Below are 25,148 nucleotides of genomic sequence, written 5' to 3' on the forward strand. Positions count from 1 at the left end.
ATAAGGAAAGGCAAACTGAGAATCTCACTGTGATGTTCTTAAAAGGATAACACTACCTATCCAAAGTTTGCTATGCATAATGATGCTTTCTGTGTCAGTAAAAGCACAGTATCTAGGTTAAGTAGAAATTGTTTCAAATTTTGATGATAAAATGAACAAAAATATAATGAAGCAAGTGATCGCTCTCAAGTTCAGAAGATTCAAAATGAAGCTACTAATTTAATGAGTAATAACGTGAGAAAATAAAACATATATAGTTTTTAAAAAGATATTATTGGCTGGACGCAATGGTTCATTCCTGTAATCCCAGCACTTTGGGAGGCTAAGGCAGGTGGATCTCTTGAGCCCAGAGTTTGAGACCAGCCTGGGTAACATGGTGAAACCTTATGTCTACAAAAAAATACAAAACTTAGCCAGGTGTGGTGGCATATGCCTGTGGTACCAGCTACTCAGGAGGTTGAGATGGGAGAATCACCTGAGCCAGGGAGGTTGAGGCTGCAGTGAGCTGTGATCACACCACTGAACTCCAGCCTGGGCGACAAAGTGAGTCCCTGTCTAAATAATAAAATAATAAAATTAAAGATACTATTATTCAGTTCAACTAAGTTGTACCAGGGTCAAAATTCATGTTGATGAAGTAATATTCACCACATGTATTGTTGAAGTATCAGAAAAGGAAGCAAGTCAAAACTCAAAAGTAGTTTACTGGTTTACATCAGTTGTGAAAGTAGATACAGACTACTGAAAAGCTGAGAAATTTTCAATTTTAGGCATTGATTTAAGAGATTGATGAGAGCAAGCTTCATGGCTTACCTAATCTCACTAACACAGTTGGCAAATAATAAAATAATTAAGCCAGAATGTTTATAAAAATCCAGAAGCATTTCTTTGTAGTTGGAATTTATTGCTGGGAGAAAGGAGCTCATCTGCCCCTATGGCAACACTATTTTTTGGAACAATTCAGAGATAAAATGCAGTATCTTTTGGATCAGCCCAAAAATGAACCAACATGATGAAACACATATGAAATTGGACCCTACACCATAATTTGACACACAATGAAAATTTGGAACACATGTTAGAACAATTAGGATCCACTAGGAGAGTGTAGAAAATAACATTCCCAAATGAGTGAATAGTCACCAAAAATGAAATTAATTTGAGTTTGTGCCATCCACATTATTTAGTATAATCCATTGCTTAATTTTAATTTTAAAAAGTAACAAAACAAAACAGATCTAGTTTTATACTTTATGTTAAAATCATTAAACTACATATACATATGTATATTTAATTTTAGAAAATGTTTTCTTAGTTGAAAAAAACTGGCATAAAATGTGCAACAAAGGTGATGCTTAGATCAAGTATAAAGAATTGTTTAAGCCGGCGTGGTGGCTCAAGCCTGTAATTCCAGCACTTTGGGAGGCCAAGGCGGGTGGATCACAAGGTCAAGAGATCGAGACCACCCTGGTCAACATGGTGAAACCCCGTCTCTACTAAAATTACAAAACATTAGCTGGGCATGGTGGCACGTGCCTGTAGTCCCAGCTACTCAGGAGGTTGAGGCAGGAGAATTGCCTGAACCCAGGAGGTGGAGATTGTGGTGAGCCGAGATCACGCCATTGCACTCCAGCCTGGGTAACAAGAGTGAAACTCCGTCTCAAAAAAAAAAAAAAAAAAAAAAATTGTTTAAAAGAAGGCCAAGGCCGGGCACGGTGGCTCAAGCCTGTAATCCCAGCACTTTGGGAGGCCGAGGCGGGTGGATCACAAGGTCAAGAGATCGAGACCATCCTGGTCAACATGGTGAAACCCCGTCTCTACTAAAAATACAAAAAATTAGCTGGGCATGGTGGCACATGCCTGTAATCCAAGCTACTCAGGAGGCTGAGGTAGGAGAATTGCCTGAACCCAGGAGGCAGAGGTTGCGGTGAGCCGAGATCGTGCCATTGCACTCCAGCCTGGGTAACAAGAGTGAAACTCCGTCTCAAAAAAAAAAAAGAAGGCCAAGCATGGTTGCTCATACCTGTAATTCCCATGCTTTGGGGCACCAAGCCAGAAGGATCTCTGGAGGCCAGGAATTCAAGCTAAGACTGGACAATACAATAAAACCCATGTCTCCACAAAAAAAGGGGTGTGGGGAGAGAACTTTTAAAAAGGAAATAATAAAATTCTATGACAATGAAAGAAGATTCATGTATAAATAATTCTGAAACAAATTTCAGAAAGGTAAATCATAAACTTAGATATCTTAATTGTAGAGTGATTTTAACAAATTGAATATCAAACTGCTATTTTCAAGTTATCTTCATAATATCATAGCGCTGAAAAATTTTGAAGAAGAATACTTATTGCAACAGAACTGTTCAAAAAACACAAAAAAGAAAAACAATACTGAATGGATCTAAACACTAAGAGACAATTACAATTGTGATATAAAAATAATAAAAAATGTAGTAAGATTTTCTATGATAAAAATAATTTATCACATAAAACACTATAGCAATGTTTGAACATGTTAGCAATATTTGTGGTTCATTTTTTAATTTAGGTAATGTTTGAAGAACTTTATTGGCAATTTTAATTATTACACCCTTGGCAGAGAGATTTCCCAGACTGGAATTTTAAAACCATATAATAACTTCAGTGACTCAAGAAAGACTATGTAATTTGGCATTACCATCAAGAGAACAGAAATTTTGTGGAAATCTTGATTAAACAGCACAATTGAAGATACTGCTGACATTGGGCTAGGAAAACAAAAATTTTAGAATCAATGTACAATTTGAAAATTACATATGTCTTTAATTTATGACTCACCCAAACATGGCCAACACATCAAGGGAACACCCAGGCACGTGCAATAATAATTAGTCAGATGTCTTTGATATTTGCTGATTTTCAGTAATATAAGACTATATAACTTTGCACATTTTTTGTGAAGGTTTATTGGTTTTGGCAGGTAGATAGGACATAATTTAACAGTTTGTTTGCTTAATTTATAACTTTTAATTTGCAAGAGGCATGGTACATAGGCATCCATTTGTACTCATATCCTGGGCCCTGCCAGGTGTGTGCCAGGTGTGTTCCTTGGTGGGGGACACAATGGTGGCACCAGTGCTCAGCATCACCAAGGAAAGCTTCCTTCCTTGCTCTTTTCTATTTAGCTTGATGCAAGCGTGTGGTCTCTTTGCAAAGCAATAGGCTTCGAGGAATATTTGTACATGTAAATGGGTCCAAACATTATTTTTTCATGTGACTGTTACCACAATTAATAATTCGATTATGGAATGACTGTAAAACACAACAGCAGCTGGAGACAAAGACTCCACACTGAGATTCAAACATGTTAGAACAGGCTTCCATAAAGTGACTTTCTTCTAGATTACAGAAAGGTAGAAGAAAAAGTACCTTGACAGTGAAAAGCCTGCCAAACACTCCCTCAGCCAGGTGCTCAAGGTCAACGTCCACAGTGACAAGCTGTGTTAGCAGTATGTTTCCTTGATACAATGTGGTGAGAATGGCACTTCACCTCTGTAGCATTCTGCACAAAAACCATAGCTCCATTCTAATCATGAGAAAAGCAGCAAGCAAATCCCAGTTGAGGGGCTGGGCGAGGTTGCTCATGCCTGTAATCTCAACACTCTGGGAGGCTGAGGTTGGCGGATCACCTGAGGTCAGGAGTTCAAGACCAGCCTGGCCAACATAGTGAAACCCTGTCTCCAGTAAAAATACAAAAATGAGCCAGGCATGGTGGCAGGCACCTGTAGTCCTAGCTACGCAGGAGGCTGAGGCAAGAGGATCACTTGAACCCGGGAGGTGTAGGTTGCAGTGAGCCGAGATCTCACGACTGCACTCCAGCCTGGGCAAGAGAGAGAAACTCCATCTCAAAAAAAAAAAAAATCCCCATTGAGGGGATATTCTGCAAAATGTCCTGCCAGTACCCCCCAAGACTGTCAATGTCATAAAAAACAAGGACCATCTGAGAAACTGTCACAGCCAAGAGTTGCCTATGGAGACATGATGAAAGGCAGTGTGGTATCCCAGATGGGGTTCTGGAACAGAAAAGGCACATTAGGTAAAACAAGGGGAAGCCAAATAGAGTGAGGACTTTAGTTATTGGTTCATTCATTGTAACAAATGCACCACACTCATATAAGATGCTAGCAATAAGGGGAAACGGAGTGTGGAAGATACAGGAACTCCGCACTGCTTTGCTACTTTTCTGTAAACCTAAAACTATTCTAAGACTTTAAAAGGTATTTTGTTTTATTGTTTTTTTTTTTTTGCGGGGGTGTTCTTTTATTTTTATTTTTAAATTTTTTAAAATTTTTCTTTCTCTGCCACCCAGGCTAGAGTGCAGTGGTGTGATCACTGCCCACTGTAACCTCCATCTCCCCAGTTCAAGCGATTCTCCTGCCTTAGCCTCCCAAGTAGCTGGGATTACAGACATGCGCCACTACACCTGGCTAATTTCTGTATTTTTAGTAGAGACGAGGTTTCACCATGTTGGCCAAGTTGGTCTTGAACACCCAGCTCAGCCCCCCAAAGTACTGGGATTACAGGCATGAACCACCATGCCCAGCCTTGTTTTGTTTTTGCGATGTAATGGAACATGATGGAAGGGCAAAATAGCCTCAGAAGAAGCCGCCTAGCAGGAAAGCAGAGTCCTCTAGGACTCGCCAGAGAGAGCAGAGGCTAATCTTGGGACACAGATCAATCGTGGCAAGCAAGCTCAGCCTGTCCTAAGAGAGGCCTGGTTTGGGCACAGAAGGGTAATGTTAATGATTCTGGACATTCCTGGCTCAGCCATTTTGACACCATGGCATGCTTTGTAGGAAGTGGCCATGTGTTTGTCACCAAGAGCCACAGTCCCCGGAGCCTCAGGCCATTTTCTCCGGGAACTGCCTTTTCCTGAAGCTGACCTTGACAAGAGCAGCTTGTTTCCCACCCTATAGTGGGGAGTGCAGCGAGTAACGACCACGAGGCCCTCAAGCACAGAGGACGGAGCTGGTCCAAGGTCGGCAGGCCCGACGCCCACCTAGGAGAGGATGTCCGAGTTCCCGCGCCCCTGGAAGGCAGCAAGCAAGAGGAGAACCACGCGTCTCATTTTCAGTCATCGTAAGCGAGCTCGAGCATGAGTGAGGATATTCACAGAGGTGAACAAAATGCATTACAATTCATTTTCATTTCTGAAGTGGAGGCCAGCAGCCTCACTAATAATAGCAGATGACTTGTGTGGTCTTAGGAAAAAGTCGTTATCAGACCTTTTCCTAGGTGTGATAAAGCCAATGTTTTTGCCGTTTTGGTTTTGTCACCTTCGCTTTAAACCGAATCAATCCGAGATCTATTCCTACATACACACACCCTCCCCATATGCAAGGCATAGCTTGCATTCAGGGAAGTTTCGATCACATAGCGACATCCAGTAGGGGAAGGGGGTATTCTCAGTCCCTGATCTCCAGTGGAGTCCCCTTCTACAGTAATGTGTTGCGAGTTCTCCCAACACCAGCGTTGCCTCCCCGCGCCCTTCGCCCCACTTCTGACCTGGCTCACAGCTTGGCCCTGCGATGTAGGAGATTGTGTGAGACTTCAGCCATCTGCCTTTATAACAGATGGTTTGGGTGGTCCACCATCTCAGTTCCCAGCAACTAGCCTCCTGGTTCTCATCCTCTACTCTCCACTCTGCCTTCCCAAGTTGTATAAAAACGTTGAGATCCCCTGGACATCCCCAAGCCACACTTGGGACCCTCCTGTGCCTAGTCATGTCATGTCATGTTTTTCACAGCTTCTCTCTGTCTGATGGTATAAGGAGGGTCCATGGAATTGATGCCTCAAAAGGCCCAGGCAGTAACTGAGGCAGGACATTTTATTTTCAGACCCTCCAGTTCATGGAAGGAATTGTTTTTTCCTGTCCAGGACATTCCCGCATGACTGTTCCCAGCACACAGACATGCACACAGGAGCATGCAACAGGTCTGTGTGAAGAGAGAGGGAAGGGGAGCCGTGAAGAATGCTCTTGCTCCTCTTTTCATCGCGTTTCATTGTGTTTCATCCACCCTGCTGCTGCAGTGCAAGCTCCTGTTATCTGTTTATCTGGGCTCATCTGTCTGGGCTGCCACAAAGGAGGTCATCAGGGTGGGCTCCTAGTCTGATAGGACTGGTGACTTTATAAGGAGGAAGAGACAGATCTTTCTCTTGCCAGTTCTATGCACCCAGGAAAAACCATGTGAGCACACAGCAAGAAGGCAGCCACCTGCAAGCCAAGAAGAGAGCCCTCACCAGAACCTGACCATGCTGGTACTCTGATCTCAGACTTTCAGCTACCAGAACTGTGAGAAGATACATTTCTGTTCTTTAAGCCACCCATTCTTACAGCAGCCCAGGCAGATTAAGACCATTATTGTGCCTTTTCTTCTTCTTCTTCTTCTTCTTCTTCTTCTTCTTCTTCTTCTTCTTCTTCTTCTAATGGATTATTGTAGAGCTAAAAATGAATATGTGTAGCCCATTAGTTGGGTTGCCAACATCTTTTCACAATAAACAGATTTTCTGTGTTGTAATACATATATTGCAGTACATGACACTTGCCTCATTGCAACCCAATGATAATTTTGGAATAAATATGTAGCAAAAATGTGTAAGAGCAAATAATATAAACTAAAATGGCACAAAGGATTATTTCAGAAAAGGGAGAAAGTCCAACAAACAAAAAAGGATTAAACTAGATGTATGCTTCTTAGAAAAGGTGAATTTTGAGTTGGGTTTTGAAAAGGAAGATTTTTGGAAAATAAGTGTCATTGTCCAGCTAGCGGGAAGATATAAGAAAGGGGCGGGATAGTACAGGCAGGTGAATTGCCTCAAAGTAGGATATATGCTTTAGAGAAAACGGGAAAATATGACTGGAAATGTAAAGGAGTGGAGGGAGAAAAGATGCTGAGCAGTCAAGCAGGGGACGATAAATTCATTGCACAAAGTTACAGGAAAACCTTACGACTTCTTAAGCAAAAGAGTTGGAGAAAAATGAGTGTGAGGATGAGTCTGTCAGAGAGTTTCTATGACATAAATAAGCACTATGACTAGGATGGTGATGGTGGAAATGGAAAACAGAGAAGTTTTCAAGAGCCATTGGGGGAAGAGAATTACCAGAACTTGGAGATGAATTTAATTGCTATTAAATAGTAAAATCAGATCGTAAGCTTGATACCTGAGGAATTCTGACGAGGTAAATGGTGCAGACCTGGCTAAGACACGTGGAGGAGCTGAGGAAGGAAGACGGCCCTCACCACGGGGAGCACCTGTCCCATGCGCTCCATGACTAAACTTCCAAGGTTGATTGGTGAGCCCATAAATAATTGAAATTGATTTTTGACACCTGATATGGTTCAGATCTGTGCCCCACTCACATCTCATGTTGAGCTGTAATCCCCAGTGTTAGAAGAGGGACCTGCTGGGAGATGACTGGATCATGCGGGTGTAGTGCTCGTGAATGGCTTAGCACCATCCCCCGTTGGTTCTGTACAGTGGGTGAGCTCTCACAGATCCGGTTGTTTAAATGTGTGTGGCACCTCCCCATCCACCTTGCTCCTGCTCTGGCCGTGTAAGATGTACCTGCTTCCCCTTCAACTTCTGCTATGACTGTAAGTTTCCTGAGGCCTCCCCAGAAGCAGAAGTCACTATGCTGCCTGTGCAATCTGCAGAACTGTGAGCTAATTAAACCTCCTTTCTTCTACCTCCCAATATCAGATATTTTTTATAGCAATGTGAGAGCAGTCTAATGCACTTCCCTTCATCAAACTATTCAAGGACAGAATACCCAGAGTAATGTCTTCCTAAATTGCCAACTAATCAACACCTTTTAAAAAGTGCTAAAAATACCCACTGTTTCAAGAGGGTCTCCAGGTTTTATTTTTTCCTCTCCACTCTCCCATCTCTCAAAAATTCCTGTTTTGCCTTTTTTCCTTGACTCAAAACAAAAATCACTCTCTCATATATATCTGTTCATGCATACATACACTACGCGTTCCTCTATATCCCTCACATACATACTTGCACATGTTTGTATGCAAAATATATAAATGTCACTAGGTTATTCTGTAATACAAGGATTGATTGCTCTTCCATGTTTGTGCTTGGTGTCTGAAGAAGTCATGCTGCTAGAGTGAAATATTGATTCCTACACTTTGAGCTGTAAAACTTGGGGAGTTTGCTTGCCATTTGACCATGCCCTGGTTTCTTTGACTGCAAATAGGAATAACTACAGTTCCTCCTTCATATTATTGTTAATATGAAGCCCTAGGTAAAGTGCTTACCACAGTGCCAGGCAGCCCATGAGTTCACAACAGTTACTGTAATGAGGAACTCGAGAAACCTTCACTTCTTTTCAACTTTTTATGAATCTTAAACTATTTCAACGTAAAAAGTTTTTTTTAATGAATTGGAACAGGCTGATAAGAAATCCCCCCTATGACCTCCACCCCTTGCTCTAATTATCCTACACACAAGAAGTATATTTCAAACTGTCCCACCACACATGGTCACATATCCATTTATGCTGGACAGAAATCTGGCGTAATCATAGGCCTTACTTTTTAATCTTCTATTGTCAGAGTTTTCTTATTCTATTGCTTTCAATTTTCATGACATATCTGAGAAGCAAGCCAAGTGTAATGATTTGATTTTACAGATTAAGAAAATAAGGCTCACGCCTGTAATCGCAGCACTTTAGGAGGTCAAGGCAGTTGGATCACCTGAGGTCAGGAGTTCAAGACCAGCCTGGCCAACATGGTGAAACCCATCTCTACTAAAAATACAAAAAAATTAGCTGGATGTGGTGGTGGGTGCCTGTAATCCCAGCTACTTGAGAGGCTGAGGCAGGAAAATTGCTTGAATCTGGGAGGCGGAGGTTGCAGTGAGCCGAGATTGCACCATTGCACTCCAGCCTGGGCAATACGAGCGAAATTTCATCTCAAAAAAGAAAAGAAAAAGGATGTTATTCCATAACTTGCAGAAGTTCTACTGCTAAGCCAGCAGACAGCATGATGCAGAGAAGGACCCAGGTCCATTGTACAACATTATTTTTCTCTTGTTCTTAGCACATGGAACTGCTCATTTAAGTAATGCATTTTAAAATATTTCTTTAATGAGGCATAGATTAGTTTTGTATTGCTGCTATCAGAAAGTACCACAAACTGACTGGGCGTGTTGGCTCACTGCCTATAATCCTAGCAGTGTGGGAGGCCAAGCTGGCTGGATCACTTAAGGCCAGGAGTTCAAGACCAGCCTGCTCAACATGGTGAAACCCCGTCTCTACTAAAAATACAAAAAAATTAGCCAGATATGGTGGTGCACATCTGTAATCCCAGCTACCCAAGAGGCTGAGGCATGAGAATTGCTTGAACCTGGGAAGTGGACTCCAGCCTGGGCAACATAGGGAGACTGTCTCAAAAAAAAAAAATTACCACAAATTTAGTGGCTTAAAAGAACACAATGTACTATCTTACAGTTCTGGATATCAGAAGTCCAAAAATGGTCAGGGGTGGTGGCTCACACCTGTAGTCCCAACTACTTGGAGGCTGAGGTGGGAGGATCACTTGAGCCCAGAAGTTCAAGACCAGCCTGGACAACACAGTGAGATCTCATCTCTTTAAAAAAGTGAAAAAAGTTAGCCAAGTGTGGTAACATGCACCTGAAGTCCAGCTACTCAGGAGATGGAGGCAGGAGGATGGCTTGAGCCTAAGAGTTTGAGGCTGCATTGAGCCACGAGCACACCATTGCACTCCAGCCTGGGCAGCAGAGCAAGACTTCATCTCTTAAAAAATATTAAAAATAGCCTATGGCCATACAACCCTGAACGCACCTAATCTTGTCTGATTTTGGAAGCTAAGCAAGGTGTAGGTCCTGGTTAGTACTTAGATGGGAGACCGCCAGGGAACGCCAGGTGCTGTAGGCTTTTAAATATATGTATATATATTAAAAACAATGTTTTTATCATCCAAAAGTGGATCTTACAAGGATAAAATCAAGAAGTTGTCAGGGCTGTGCTCTTTCTGGAGGCTCTAGAGGATAACCATTTCTTACCTTTTCCAGATTCTAGAAACTGCCTGCCCTCCTTGGTTCACGGCCTTCCAGCAATGGCACCACTCTAACCTCTGCTTACGTCATCACCTCTTCTCTTTTGCACTTTAACCTTCCCGCTTCCCTCTTATAAAAACACTTGTAATTACATTTAGGACCCGTCTGGAGAATACAGGAGAATCTTCCCATCTGAAGAAGCTTAATGCAGCTATCAGCAAAATTCCTTTGGCCATGTAAACAAACATGTTCACCGGTTTGAGATTAGAACATGAACCTCTTTGAGGAGGAGGCATTATTCTGCCTAGCACAAAGCATAATTAACATACAGTAAAATGCCTGGATCTTGAAGATGCAATTCTATGAGTTTTGACAAATATGTATACTCGTGTTACTCACACCTGAATAAGATGATAGAAGATTTCCAACACCCAAAAATTCCCTCCTGCCCCTTTCCAGTCAAATTTTCCCCTGCCCACCCTTACCTCAAGCAACTGCTATTCTAATCTCTATCACTGCAGATTAGCTTCACTTATCTTTCTTTCTTTTTTTTTTTTTTTTTTTTTTTTTTTGAGACGGAGTCTTCCTCCGTTGCCCACATTGGAGTACAATGGTGTGATCTCAGCTCACTGCAACCTCCACCTCCCAGGTTCAAGCATTTCTCCTGCCTCAACCACCTGAGTAGCTGGGATTGCAGACACCCACCACCATGCCTGGCTAATTTTTGTACTTTCAGTAGAGACAAGGTTTCGCCATATTGGCCAGGCTGGTCTCGAACTCCTGACCTCAGGTGATCTGCCTGCCTCTGCCTCCCAAAGTGCTGGGATTATAGGTGTGAGCTACTGTGCTCCGCCAGTTTCACCTATTTTTGATCTCCATGAGTGGAATCATAACGTATGTACTATTTTCTGTCTCATTTCTTTCACTTAGCATAATGTTTCATACTTCATTCAGCACAAGATTCATCCATGATGTTGCACATATCATTAGTTTCATTAGTTCTTTCCTTTTCTTTGCCAAGTAGCATTTCATTGTATAAAATGTACCACAGTTTATCTCTTCACTAGAAGGTAGACATTGAGTTGTTCCAAGATCTTCACTATTATAAAATGATATTGTGAATATAGCTTCTGTCAACATTTTTGCATGACATGTTTTATGAATAAATTTCATCTCTCTTGAACAAATGCTTAATAATAACATAAAACACTGGGCTATAGGATAGGAATACATTAAAATGTATAAGATATACTGCCAAATAATTTTTCACAGTTGTACACTTTTACATCCCTACCAATTTTATCTGAGAGTTCCAATTGCTCCATATCCTCATCAACATTTCACATTGTGAAGTGTTTAAATTTTAGCCATTCTAGCTGGAGTAAATGATATTTCATTATGATCTTAACTGGCTTTTCCTTAATGACTAATGAAATTGAAAAACTTTTCATGTTTCTACTTGCATATTTTCTTTGCAAGGTGCCCATTCAAATCATTCCCATATTTTGTGTGTGTTTCTATTATTGAGTTCTTATATTTATGAGTTATATCATATTTATATTGCTTGTTATTTAATACATATTCAATTTGCATGTATGTTTTATTCTACATGGTATTTATCATATATTCATTACAATTTATTGATTCTTTCATGTATTTTGGAAATATGTTCTCTTTAAAATATATGTACTACAAATATTTTTTCCTATTTTCTCTGTGGCTCTTGTATTCATTTACTCAGAGATTTGAATATAGAGAGATAGATATAGAAATGAGTATAGATGTGTGTGGTTGTGTATATGTGTCTGTATGTATGCATATGTACACACTCACATCTATACACCACACACACACACACACACACACACAAGAGGAGCTCATACATATATATTTCCCAGTTCTATCTGCTAAGAGATTTTAGAAGCAATAGCACCTTAGTGGCAATGAGCACTTGGCAGATACAAATACCATTTTCCACTGAAGGGAGAGCAGGGCTCCTTGAAGAAATGGTTGCTATCAGGGCTGGGTCAGGAAAAGTAGAAAAAATGTAAATAGTACAGAAATGTAAGGATGCACTCCAGTAATGATGGGAATATGTCACAAAGATAATAGTTGTCCCTTTGAAGGGGTACCCACTAGCCAAATCTGAAATAATCTGATGATAGTGAAGAATTATAACCTATTGAATAAATTAAGAATCTAAGAGTCCACACCAATTAGTTAATTAAATGAATACAGAAATAAGACAAAGCTCTGCCTACAGGAAAAAAAAAAACAATGATAAACATAGGAGGAATGATAGAATTAGAAAATCACCATTTGGCAGCCATCATAATAATTATTCATTCAGGCAAGAATCATGAATATATATGGGAAATTAGTGGGTAATTGTTTGAGAAACCATGAGACAGTTACACAGTCTTAAAGTATCCCCTGCAAGATACCTATTATTTCCTAAAGGTAAAATACAGTGAAAACACCTCTATAACTAATTGATTAAAATCATCATTGCCATGACAGGGACTGACCAACAGCATTTGCCTCTGGATACGGTGCACTGAGAATTCAGAATCATTTCTGTGGTGTTCCTACTGAAAGTGCATAACCTGAACCTAATCATGACACAAACTGAAATTAGTGGACATTTTACAAAATGACTGGCTTATGCACTTTAAAAATGCCAGTGTCATGAGACTCAGGAAAACATACACAGACACACACTCTCTCTCACACACATACTCCCCTCAAGAACTGTTCCAAGTGAAAGGAAACAAATGAGAGGTGACAAACTGGACACACTTCATGATCTTGGCTTTTCTATTGTTAGGAAGGACGTCACTGTGGCAAGTTGGTGCAATCTGAATAACATCTGTAGATTCGACAGTAGTATTGGATCCGCGTTTAGTGCCTGACTGACAACAGTACTGCAACTGTGTATGAAACTTGCTTGTTTTCAGGAAATGCACACTGACATAATCCAGAGGAAGGCATCGTGTCTGCAGCCTATTCTCAACTCTAATGCTGTTTGTTTTAATCATATATGTGTGTGCCTGTGAAAATATTTTTCATGAATTTACATACAATATATCTTTATATATCATATATATTTTTGTCAACTGCAACCCTTTGGTTTTAATTTATGTGATGTCAACATGGCATAGCTGAAAGCCTGTTTGAGAACAGGAAATGGTCCAAAAGCCTTGTTTTGTGTCATGAATGTTTTCTAAACTCATTCTCAAGTAATTTGCATTTACAGTAATATTATTCCATTTGTTTGAAGATCTTTTTCTTAACAGTTATATCTCTACTTCTTTTTTTTCTTCAAATAGGAACTTATATTATATATATATAATTGTACTTTAGGTTCTGGGATACATGTGCAAAACATGCAGGATTATTGCATAGGTACCTACATGGCAATGTGGTTTGCTGCCTCCATCCCCCTGTCACCTATATCTGGCATTTGTCCCCATGTTATCCCTCCCCAACCTCCCTACCCCCCGCTGTTTATCCCCTATTCCCCACCAAGACCCCAATGTGTGATGCTCCCCTCCCTGTGTCCATGTGTTCTCATTGTTCAACACCCGCCTATGAGTGAGAATGTGCAGTGTTTGATTTTCTGTTCTTGTGTCAGTTTGCTGAGAATGATGGTTTCCAGGTTCATCCATGTCCCTACAAAGGACACAAACTCATCGTTTTTTTATGGCTGCATAGTATTCCATGGTGTATATGTGCCACATTTTCCTTGTCCAGTCTATCATCAACGGACATTTGAGTTGGTTCCAGGTCTTTGCTATTGTAAACAGTGCTGCAATGACCACACATGTGCATGTGTCTTTATATAGAATGACTTATAATCCTTTGGATATATACCCAGTAATGGGATTGCTGGGTCAAATGAAATTTCTATTTCTAGGTCCCTGAGGAATCGCCACACTATCTTCCACATGGTTGAACTAATTTACACTCCCACCAACAGTGTAAAAGTGTTCCTATTTCTCCACATCCTCTCCACCATCTGTTGTTTCCAGATTTTTAATGATTGCCATTCTAACTGGTGTGAGATGATATCTCAGTGTGGTTTTGACTTACATTTCTCTAATGACCAATGATGATGGGCATTTTTTCACATGTTTGTTGGCCTCATAAATGTCTTCTTTTGAAAAATGTCTGTTCATATCCTTTGCCCACTTTTGAATGGGTTGGTTTGTCTTTTTCTTGTAAATCTGTTTTAGTTCTTTGTAGATTCTGGATTTTAGCCCTTTGTCAGATGGGTAGATTGCAAAAATTTTTTCCCATTCTGTTGGTGGCCAGTTCACTCTAATAACTGTTTCTTTTGTTGTGCAGAAGCTCTGGAGTTGAATTAGATCATTTTTGTCTATTTTGGCTTTTGTTGCCAGTGCTTTTGGTGTTTTAGTCATGAAGTCCTTGCGTATGCCTATGTCCTGAATGGTTTTGCCTAGGTTTTATTCCAGGGTTTTTATGGTATTAGGTCTTATGTTTAAGTCTTTAATCTATCTGGAGTTAATTTTAGTGTAAGGTGTCAAGAAGGGATCCAGTTTCTGCTTTCTGCACATGACTAGCCTGTTTTCCCAACACCATTTATTAAACAGGAAATCCTTTCCCCATTGCTTGTTTTTGTTAGGTTTGTCGAAGATCAGTTGGTTGTAGATGTGTGGCATTGCCTTTGAGGCCTCTATTCTGTTCCATTGGTCTATATCTCTGTTTCAGTACCAGTATCATGCTGTTTTGATTACTGTAGCCTTGTAGTATAGTTTGAAGTCGGGTAGCATGATGCCTCCAGCTTTGTTCTTTTTGCTTAGAATTGTCTTGGCTATGTGGGCTCTCTTTTGGTTCCAAATGAAGTTTAAGGTGTTTTTTTCCAGTTCTGTGAAGAGCTCTTCTTGCTGCATTGATCCTTTTACCATTATATAATGCCCTTCCTTGTCTCTTATACCCAGTTATACAGGGTATAAAGGTATCCTGGCTTTTCTTTTATCTTGTATGAGTCAGCACTGCTTGGAGAATACACTTGTCCAAACCAAATGTCACTTCAGGATGAAACTTGGTAAACAGCCTGAGGTCCCCTTCCCCCTTTCATCTTCTAGCAGCTTCAAAGGTTTGGTAGATAAATATACTCCTCCGCAATCTATGATCTACAATCTAAACTTAATGCTCTTAATTGTAATCATGGAAACTGGAATGACAACCCAAACTTTTACTTATTTTTATGACTTATTAGGTACCTGCCATCTACTATCCTGAAGTTAGGAGGGATATAAGGTATAAATCCTTTGTCCATTTACTCCAGGAACTCAGACTACAAAGGAGAAAATGCCAGGTTCTATCTCACTATATGATGCAAGAGTTTATATTGTCATTTATGCATGAAAACTTTAATTTACCTCATCTATGGGAAAGAAAGTACATTCTTTTCTAAGCCCTGAGGGAAAAATATTCTGCTTCTTGCTTCTCCCTAATCCTGCCCTGGTAGATACGTTGATACAAAGGCTGACAGTCCTGCCTATTGCCAATTCAAACGGAATGCAAAGAACAGCACAGGAAAGGATATATCCCACTAGAGTTGGTGACAATTGCTCCATTCTCAGGAAAAGTCTCCGGAGGTTGTCTTGCCATCCTGAAGTGAAAAGCAAGCTGAGTTTATGTCCTCAACACTTTCAGGTTCTCAGCATTTTCTGATTGCTTGATTCATTTCAGTGGAATGAGGTCACATCCATGTCATCTGCATTAGAAGGTGTTTATTACCTACCTCTAATTTTGAGTCCTATGCTGTGTCGTAATGCAGAGCAAACAGGTTTTCCGCAACTTGGAAATCTTTGACAATGACCTAGAATGCTGATATGGACACATGGAATAAAGACAGCTGAGCAAATATTGAATAAGTCTAAGAATTAATAAATAATATTAACATTTTGTACAAGTACATAACTTTAACTGGGAATGCTGGCAGGGAGCCTTGGGGAGTGTGTGCACAGACTGGATAAAGCCACGGAGAATTCACAGCCTTTTTTCTAATTAATCTCATGCAATGTAGCAGGCTGATAAAATAAATCTGACTTTCCCACAGCATATTCTAAACCTACTTTGGAGACTTGGAACTTCCTCAGAAAGTCAGGTCCTATTAGCATTCTCAGAGCATGTCAGTTACTCGTTGCTGGCTAAAGGCAAAAGCTCTAGCAGCTGTAAACCCTTTTTACATTAAGGGTATAAAATTAATTTTCCTCCTACGCCTCAACCAAGTAATCGATAAGCAACAACTATTTGTACAACATTCTACAGTGTAGGAAGCGCTTTTATCCTGCATCTCTCTTTTGAATCCCACAAGAGACAGGCAAGACATATCTATTAACCAACAAATAATTATCTAGTGCTAGTGGTGGCAAGTCCAGTGCTATATACCTATACCCAGAATCACATGATCATATCCACCCTCCGCAAGTTTACAATCTGTTTGTAAGGCAAGGTTGTGAGTGTTCAATAGATACTTAGAGAAATGAAGATTGATGAGGACAGAGCTGTTTGGAGAAGCGTGATCCAGGATGAAATGCAAATAAAATTTGGAAGGATGCCAGAGTTATGGCTAAGAAAAAGAAACAAAGGCAGTTGGAGAAAAGGTAGAGGAACCCTTAGGAAGACATGATTGTGTTAATGTAAAATCTGGAGAGTAAAAGAGAAGCGGCTAATTGGTCCATGCGGCACCCAGCGCAAAGCCTTAAATACAAGATGTACTCAGTAAAGACAAAACTGAAAAAAGAAGTTGGGCCTTAACTACGCAGTAAACTTTCTCCAATTTTAATCAAATAGATAATCACCAGCTCTTCTGTAGAAGGCAGAAGTTTCTTTCTCAGTACTTCCCTAAGAGAGTACAACTGTCAGCATGGTTCCTATTTTGTAAATAGAATAAGTTCTAATATGTTTCTATTCTATGAAAAAAGTAGCCGTTAAAAATTTTCAGTAGGCATGTGAAAGCAGTGTTTAAGGAAAATTGATTTGGCCGTGATATGTGATTCAGGTTAGAGTAAAGGGAGAATGGTGTCAGCGAATATGGCTAGAAGTGAGGTGCATCATCCAGGTGAGAGAAAATGAAAGCCATTAGGGGAGTTTCAGGGAGGAAGAGAACAGAGATACATAATAAAATTTTAAAGATTAAAAATTACATAGTTCAAGTTGATAGAACTTGATTATCAATAAGATGGAAAAGGAAGGAAAATATACCAGATATTACTATGATTTATAATCAGAGGAATCCTTAGTGACAATATGATGAGAGTCAAGGAGGTTGTCATAGAAAAGACAAGTTTTTTGGAGGAGAGAATTCTTTCTTTCATCTCTTCCAATGTGAATGAGAAACTGTGGATGGTTTTTTACTATCCTCCTGAAGATAAAAGGCTCTCTCTCAAAAAGAATAAAAAGGAAGAGAAACGCCCAGAAGTGCTAAGATAGATGGCCAGCAGAGACTTTTCCAAAGCCCTTCGCTTAGCTGGACTAGGTTCTAGGTCTCAGAGCTGACTGTAGGTGGATGATAAGGAAAGCAGTATGACACGGTTTGATGAAAGAAGGGACAGGAACACCAAGCCACTGCTCTGCTACCCAGTTGGAACATGTCTGGAATTGGTGCTTATTACCTAGAATATATCCATGCCTGCAGTGCAATCACTGCCACCTCTACCTCCACACACATGAACCTGTTCTCCTGACTTTAGTTAGGAAAGAAGAGAACAATGCAAGGCATAAGAAGAGATAGATGAGGACAAGCGTTTAAAATAATTTTTCAAAGGCTGTTGGCACATTTTCCAGATGATTATTGTCTGGTGGACAATACTATATTGAGATAATCTATACTGGGTGGATGTATTTCCTTTTGTTTTGTTGGAGAAAGGAGGACAGGTAGTGAGTTGCTACCTGGTCTGTACCTCAGGGTACTGTTTTATCTAAGTTTTAAGAAACACCTCAAATTCAACTAGCTGTGGCATTTTTCTCAGTACTTATATCACTATGCCCAATTAAATTTTTTTAATAAAACAGGAAGAAATGCTAAACACATTAAAAGTTCTTAAAATTACTCCTTAATATTTACTTTGGGTCAGTTTTAAAAGGTTTATGAGTCCGTAGCCTTTAGTTAATATTTAGCCTAGTTGTTACCTGAATTCTAACTTCAGTCACCTGCACTTGTAAATCTTGCCCCGCGATGGACTACGTTTCCCAGGAACACCCCCGACCCCCTCCCCGATAATCACATGAAGTGCATTCTGGGAATTGTAGTCTTGGCTGAGCCTCTTTTCTCCCAGTCTGACTCACGCCCTGATTCCGGTTGAACCCATGGGCTACCAATTAGCTGGGGCCATGTCGGTGAGACCGTGGTCCAACCGGCAAAGCTGGTGTGGAAGCCTTGTACAATGATTGGCCAATGGATGACCCTGGGGCGGAGCAATGGGGGCCGGCGGGGAGACCACAGTGATTGGACGAGACATGTGCGACGGCGGGCGGGGATTGGCTGCGCGCTGGGTCAGGAAGGCCTGGGAAGGGGAGGAGGGAGACTAGAGCAGGAAGAGCAGCGGCGAGGCGGCGGCACCTGAGTCGGTGGTGGCAGAGGCGAAGGCGACAGCTCTAGGGGTTGGCAGCGACCCTGAGAGCAGGATGCGGGTCCGGATAGGGCTGACGCTGCTGCTCTGTGCGGTGCTGCTGAGCTCGGCCTCGGCGTCCACGGGTCAGTATCCGCCCCCTCGGGCTGAAGGCCCAGAGCCGCCGCCCCCCAGCCTCTGCCGCCGGCGGGGCCGTGGGGACTCCAGGCTCGGGACCCGGTTCTCCCTGGGCACACCTCGCACCGGCTTGTCACTCGCTCTTTGGCTTTGCTTGGCCTGCGCCAAAGGGGTTATTTAGGGAGGTGGAGTTGGGTAGAAAAAGAAGGGGCGGTCACCCTGCCCACACCTCTCTCCCACGTAACAAACTTTACGCGACTCTTTCTCTCGAACGAGGAATTAACTCCAAGGGAATGAACCCTGACACAGGAGCCCGAGGGGAGCTTCCTCGACCCTGGGGTAGATTATGTGTTGCATCGGGTCTGGAACTCTGGGCTTGTGAACTGTAAGTTAAATAATTGACAAACCTGGAGCTGTCACTTTGGGGCAGAGGAGGATCCCTCCAGACCAGGATGTTGACAGTAGTTGGGTGAGTTTGCTCAACACCTGAGATGGTCCCAGATCTGTTTGTCTGTTTCAAAACGGAGATATTTGATCTCATCGTAGCCACTTTCTGCTTTTTTGAAACCTTCCTGTGAAAGCAGTGACCTCTGTGACAGTGTTTCTGAGTTGCCCCATGTTTGTTGACAGTGATTTTATGATTTGAAGGAAAATTTTGGTTCTTATGAGATGCACTTTATATAGATATGGAAATTTGTTTTTGAATTGATTTTCCAATTAGCGAATTTTTGTTCTGATTCTGTTTTTTACCCCCTTTTTAATGTTTTAATCTGCCTACATTTGAAAACTTTCATTTTGAGAGTGTTCATGAAAAACTTGGTGTTTCTAAGTGTTGATAAAGAAAAAATAGTACAGTAAAACTTTGGAATCTTAATCTGTTTCAGTTAACAGGACCGCTGCTCTGTGGCTTTACGTTTTGGGGGAACAACACAGAGTATAAATGTCAACTTTAAAAAAAAAAATGTCAACTTTTTTATAACAGAAAATTCCCAGATGGTTATTTGAATCCCCAAATTACCTGTCCTAGTGGTAAATCAATGCCATAACGTCATTCTGCTTCTAAAATAAGAGTCCTAAACCTAAATTCTATCCATGATGTGGTTTGAAATACCATTTCAAAAGCACCAACCCTGTGCTAATTACTTTACTGCTAACATCATTCCTTGAGGTCGGCCCCCCTCCCTCCAGTAATGGTGATGGTTTGAGTTAATGACAAGATCTTTAGACTGTACATAACTCTTAAAGCACTTTTAGCAGTTATTTAATATTTGATCAAAAAGCATAAATGAAGCTGTTGACCTTAATGAGTAGAGTACCTGCTGGATCATGGACCTCTTGCATCAGAATTTCTCTTAAGGGTTTGTTAAACATGTGGTTTTAGGTCTGGAACAGCTCAGGTATACATAGATTAACAATCTCCATGAGGGATTCTTCACACTGAAGAGAACTACAGTAATGAAAGAGCACGGTGTGTATCCCTCTGAATTTAATTGGCAGAGTTTTTTAAAAAAAACTAAAGCATAGAAATTTTCTTGTCTTTCTTTGACTATGTTTCATATACTTAGAGCTCCATGTCAGTGGAAATGATACTTGAAGAGCAATAGTTGGGGCTTTAAGGATGTTATAATAAAATACTCAACACTGATATATTAAATCTTTGGGTTGTATTGATGTAGGTAGAGGACTGTATTCAAGAAATGTCTGCTCTGATTTCCATCATAGTTAAAGCTGTGCCAAAACATTTCAATAGTAAAGGCAAAAAGCCTTAGCCAGAACTGAAACAATTTAGATGTGCATGCTAAAAGGTAATAGAGACAGTACTGTGCTCACATGAAGTTCATATATCACGAAACGCCTGTGTGGACCAGGCTTATGCCTGTAATCCCAGCACTTTGGGAGGCCGAAATGGAAGGATCACTTGATCCCAGGAGTTCAAAACCAACCTGGGCAACAGGGTGAAACCCCATATCTACATAACTCCAGGTGTGGTGGCACATACCTATAGTTCCAACTACTTGGGAGGCTGAGGTAGGGGGAGGATGGAGTGAACCCCAGGAGGTTGAGGCTGCACCGAGCTGTGATTATGCCACTGCACTCCAGCCTGGGCAATAGAATGAGACCCTATCTCAAAAGAAAAAAAAAAACCATGTAAAATAAAGTTGTATAAATTAAGCAGTGATTTTTCAGTTGTCATTTTCATTCACTGAAGTGTTTATTTACACAGGATTTCAGCCTCAAAGTTTAAAGTTTTACTCCAGTATAAAAATCAAGTTTTTGGTGATAATTTTGTGTTGGAATGTTAGTGGTTACCCAGGGCAGGTCGCATCAATCCAGGTAAAGTATTCTAACCCAAGAGAGAATCTTGATTCTGTTACTTCTGGTACCTGTTATCTAATACCGTGTTTTAGAGGCATGTGGAACTATGATATAATCGTATGCTACATAATAACGTTTTGGTCAACAGTGGACCTGATGTAAGATGGTGGCCCTGTAAGAATATAATGGAACTGAAAAATTCCTGTCAGCTAGTGATACTGTAGCCATTGTAACATCATAGCACAATTACTTTTTTAAAAAATAAATTTAGTGTCGTTTAAGTGTACAGTGTTTATAGTCTACAGTAATGTATAGTAACATCCTAGGATTCACATTCATTCACACTCACCCTCAGCAACTCTTAATCCTGTAACTTCCATTTATGGTAAGTGCCCTAGACAGGTATACCATTTTTAAATCTTTTATACCATATTTTTACTGTACCTTGTCTATGTTTAGCTATGTTTATGTATACAAATATGTACCATTATGTTACAGTTGCCTACAGTATACTGTATAGTCAAATGCTGTACAGATTTGTAGCTTAGGAACAGCAGGCTACACTATATAGCCCAGGTAGTAGGCCATCCCATTTAGGTTTATTTAAGTATACAGAAAGGAAATTGCCCAGTGATAACACTTTTCACAAGTTGTGACTAATAGTAGGAACATTTTCTTTTTCCTATGCGTAAATTTAAAGGAGGAGACAAAAAAGAAATTTCATTTTCTCAGGATAATGGTGAAAAGGCTATCATTTTTCTCACAAATGCGTGTTTTCTTATTTTTGGCAGGAAGAGGGAAATGGCTTCACCTTTTTTTCCTTTGTGCCAAGCAATGTTATTTTAGTTAGGTCCACTACCAGGTATTTCAGGTAATAATTATAAATTCAGGGAGTAGTTATCAGATAGCAGAGGATGTTTGATTTCACTGTTTTAGTTGTTCCTTAAAACATTATTGTGAGTCAACGAGGCAGAGGTATTACCTATCCCCTTTTGACAGATTGAGAAACAGAGGCTGAGCAAGCTTTTGTTATTGAACCATGTGTGTGAGAATTAATATGTGTGATGAAGCCAGATTCCAGACCTACCTCTCCAGGCCTCAGAATTGAAGAAATTTAGAATCAGGAATATCCTAGGATCTGTACCGATTCAGAGTTAAAGCAGAAAATAGGTTATCTGGTCTCTCTTCACCAAACTCTTCAGACTTCCTGTGTTTGAAGGTATCAGTCTGTTTAATTTACATAGTGAGTGGAAAAATGATTTTGTAGTGATTACTTTTCTCCTAAAGCATATCTCTGGTACTTTGCAGTTTTGTTAGCCAATACAATAAAAATAAAAACTGGTCTTTTTCAAAGGAAGGTGTACAATTAATAAAGTAATGTAAGCCATTACATTTTGGATGTGATGCTAATGAGCAAGAAATGCATAACTTGATCCTTTTGCATTTTTTTCTTGTTGCTTGATATCTGTGTTCAGATGAAAGCATTACTGTTTACTTTGTATTTATTCATAACTTCAGTTTCTTTAATCCTTTCCTGAATACTGCATATCAGAAGTTCCTAGGTTATAAACAACTCTTTAAAAAGTGTTGTGTGAGTATGTGTATCAGTTTGAAAAAGAAAATAGCTTATGCTTTGAGACTACCATCTGGGGTAGCCTTTCCCAGTTTAGTAACTGAGAAAGAATTATCTTATTTACTGGTAGTGTTAATATGTAGTCCTAGTTGTGAAGAGAGAGGAAGAGAAAGAGAAACATGATGCAATTCACATGAAATAACCCCGATGTCACAAATCATGTTTCTTGGAGTTCCAAAACACATTTTGCTGCTCTAAGTCCTAACAGCTTGTACTGTGTGAAATGTACATGTCTTTAAATGTATTTACGGGAGTGTCTGTATGATTCACATCTTAGCTACCTATGTAACCTGTTATGATGCAGTACTAAATTTAGCAATTTAGTGATTTAGAGTTCCAACTAATCTAAAGTTTCAGTATTTAATGTCTGTTCTTGATATATTAACTAGTTCAAGTTTGTGATTAAATGCATGTACTTAGAATACAACTTCGATACAGAGATTATTTTTTTTAATTATTCAAAGATTTGCTGAGAATGGAATTTGAACCACATGTTAGAAATTGGGCTTTGGGTAATACTTGCAAATAAGTTAGCATGAAGGACAATTGTTAATTGACATCATTGCCTAATGCTATGGGCACTATGGGACTAATATGTGCCATACCCTTCTCTCCACCTGCCAGAAGTAATACATACTTTAAAGGTAATCTGAAAGTGGATGAATATGAGTAGTAGCTGTAATTTAAATTTCCTTTGACTTGTAAGCATTTTCATATGTGGCAGAACCTCACTAGTGGACTAGTTTTCTCAAATATTCAAAAGAAATACTGTGAGATAGTGTTGTGTATTTTGTGCGTAATTGAGTTGGTTATACTCTTAGCATTAGCTCAGTACTTTGATAATAAACTCCAACACATGTTTTTGTTGTATTTTAGAGAGTTATAAATTACAAATAATATTTAAGATAACAGCAATAGGGAGTGAAGTATAAATGACAACTATAATACCATATTTTCTAGTAAAAATCACATGGTCTTATAGCATTTTTGTCTACTGGTTAATGTCTTATACAGCTTACAGAGCAGGTAATACTGAAACTCACTCCTGAATAAAATCAGGTAATTTGAAGAGCAAGAGGGAAACTTAAGGATGATCTGACAGATTTGCTGTTTTAAACTAGCAAGGAATACAAAAATCAAGCATTTGTCTCTGAACATTGAGTTGTTGCATGTGTGTATGTAAGTGCAGGAAGAAGCGTAACATGCAGCCAGAATAGAATTAATAGTGAGAAAACATGCAAAGAGTAACAGAAGCAAAATTAATGTAACCAGGCAACACCAAAGCAGGCTGTGTGAATTTGTAAGAAAGGTGTAACCAGTGGCTGTTTTCATTGTTTAATATAAGCTATTGATTTCTTTATATATAGCTCTCAATTGAGTAAATACGTGATAGGATCATGGTGCTTTTTACCTGCATCTGCTTATCTGTTAGAAAAGTAGAACACAAATCATAAATATATTTGTTTTGCAACTCTGCTATCAAACAATAATTCTTAGTTTCCATCCTTACTACTAGTAGTAAACAATAAAAATGCTATTTAGCACTAACATGGGCTACTCTATCTCAAGATCGTGAGCAGAGAAACAGAATAGGTGGAAGCCCGGAGTATGAAATAAGAGATTTATTTTTATGAAGTTAGTAACTCATTCTAAGAAATAGACTAAGTAGACTCACAAGAATTGGATGGAATGTGAAGAAATACCTGTTTTTTGTTGGTGAATGGTGTTGGTCCTCCTACCTTTGTTAACAGATGAAGCTAATGTCTTCACAGGAGAAAGAAACTAAACCCCCAGCCCATTTTTTTTTCCTTTCACTTGTTCTTTTCTGAAAAATTGCTGAGTATAGCTAACTTTAAAATAATTCTACGTTTGTATATCCATTGTTTGATTATTACTTGCAATACTTTTCAAATGTTTGCTTTTAATAGTAACTGAAATTTCCCAACAAGAAAGATTACTAAATTGTCGTAAAATTTCTTTGCAGATGAAGAAGGCAACCAGGATGAATCCTTAGATTCCGAGGTATGTGCTAAAATGCATGTTGGCCAGTATTTTCTGCCCAATTTAAAAGCATGAATTATGTATCTTAAAAATGATATGAAATCTACAACTTTTGAGTAATAGAATTAAATTTAAAAGGACAGAAAAAAACAGATGGTATTAATATTAGTTCTAGTTTATTTGGAGGAAGAAAACAATCACTGACCTACAAGAGGGAATAGTAAATATTTCATTTCAACTTGAATGTGGGGGGTGTGTGTGTGTGTGTGTGTGTGTCTAAGTTCAAAGATTTAACCTTTGTCATTTGTTTCCACTTAGCAGTTTTCAAAAATAAATCCCATGAGTTAATGCACTTACTGGTTGATGGAGCTCTCCCATCTGAGTACTAACCAAGCCCGACCCTGCAATTA

The 25,148-nt window shown here is 39.7% G+C and overlaps 1 protein-coding gene and 1 pseudogene across 4 annotated transcripts in view; both read left to right on the forward strand.

Moving 5' to 3' along the window:
• Nucleotides 1-9,825: 9,825 nt before the first annotated feature.
• Nucleotides 9,826-9,946, forward strand: LOC120364221 (5S ribosomal RNA; annotated as a pseudogene).
• Nucleotides 9,947-18,620: 8,674 nt separating this feature from the next.
• SEL1L (SEL1L adaptor subunit of SYVN1 ubiquitin ligase) overlaps nucleotides 18,621-25,148 on the forward strand; it is a 59,203-nt gene continuing 52,675 nt past the window's right edge. For all 4 annotated transcript variants that reach the window (XM_003924619.4, XM_074392877.1, XM_074392878.1 and 1 more), the window contains exons 1-2: nucleotides 18,621-18,796; nucleotides 24,722-24,759. In XM_003924619.4, the coding sequence (XP_003924668.1) occupies nucleotides 18,727-18,796; nucleotides 24,722-24,759 (108 nt within the window). In that variant the 5' untranslated portion in view covers nucleotides 18,621-18,726. The remainder of the gene's footprint in view (nucleotides 18,797-24,721; nucleotides 24,760-25,148) is intronic.

The sequence above is a fragment of the Saimiri boliviensis genome, chromosome 2, assembly GCF_048565385.1.
Source record: "Saimiri boliviensis isolate mSaiBol1 chromosome 2, mSaiBol1.pri, whole genome shotgun sequence".
NCBI classification, from domain to species: domain Eukaryota; kingdom Metazoa; phylum Chordata; class Mammalia; order Primates; family Cebidae; genus Saimiri; species Saimiri boliviensis.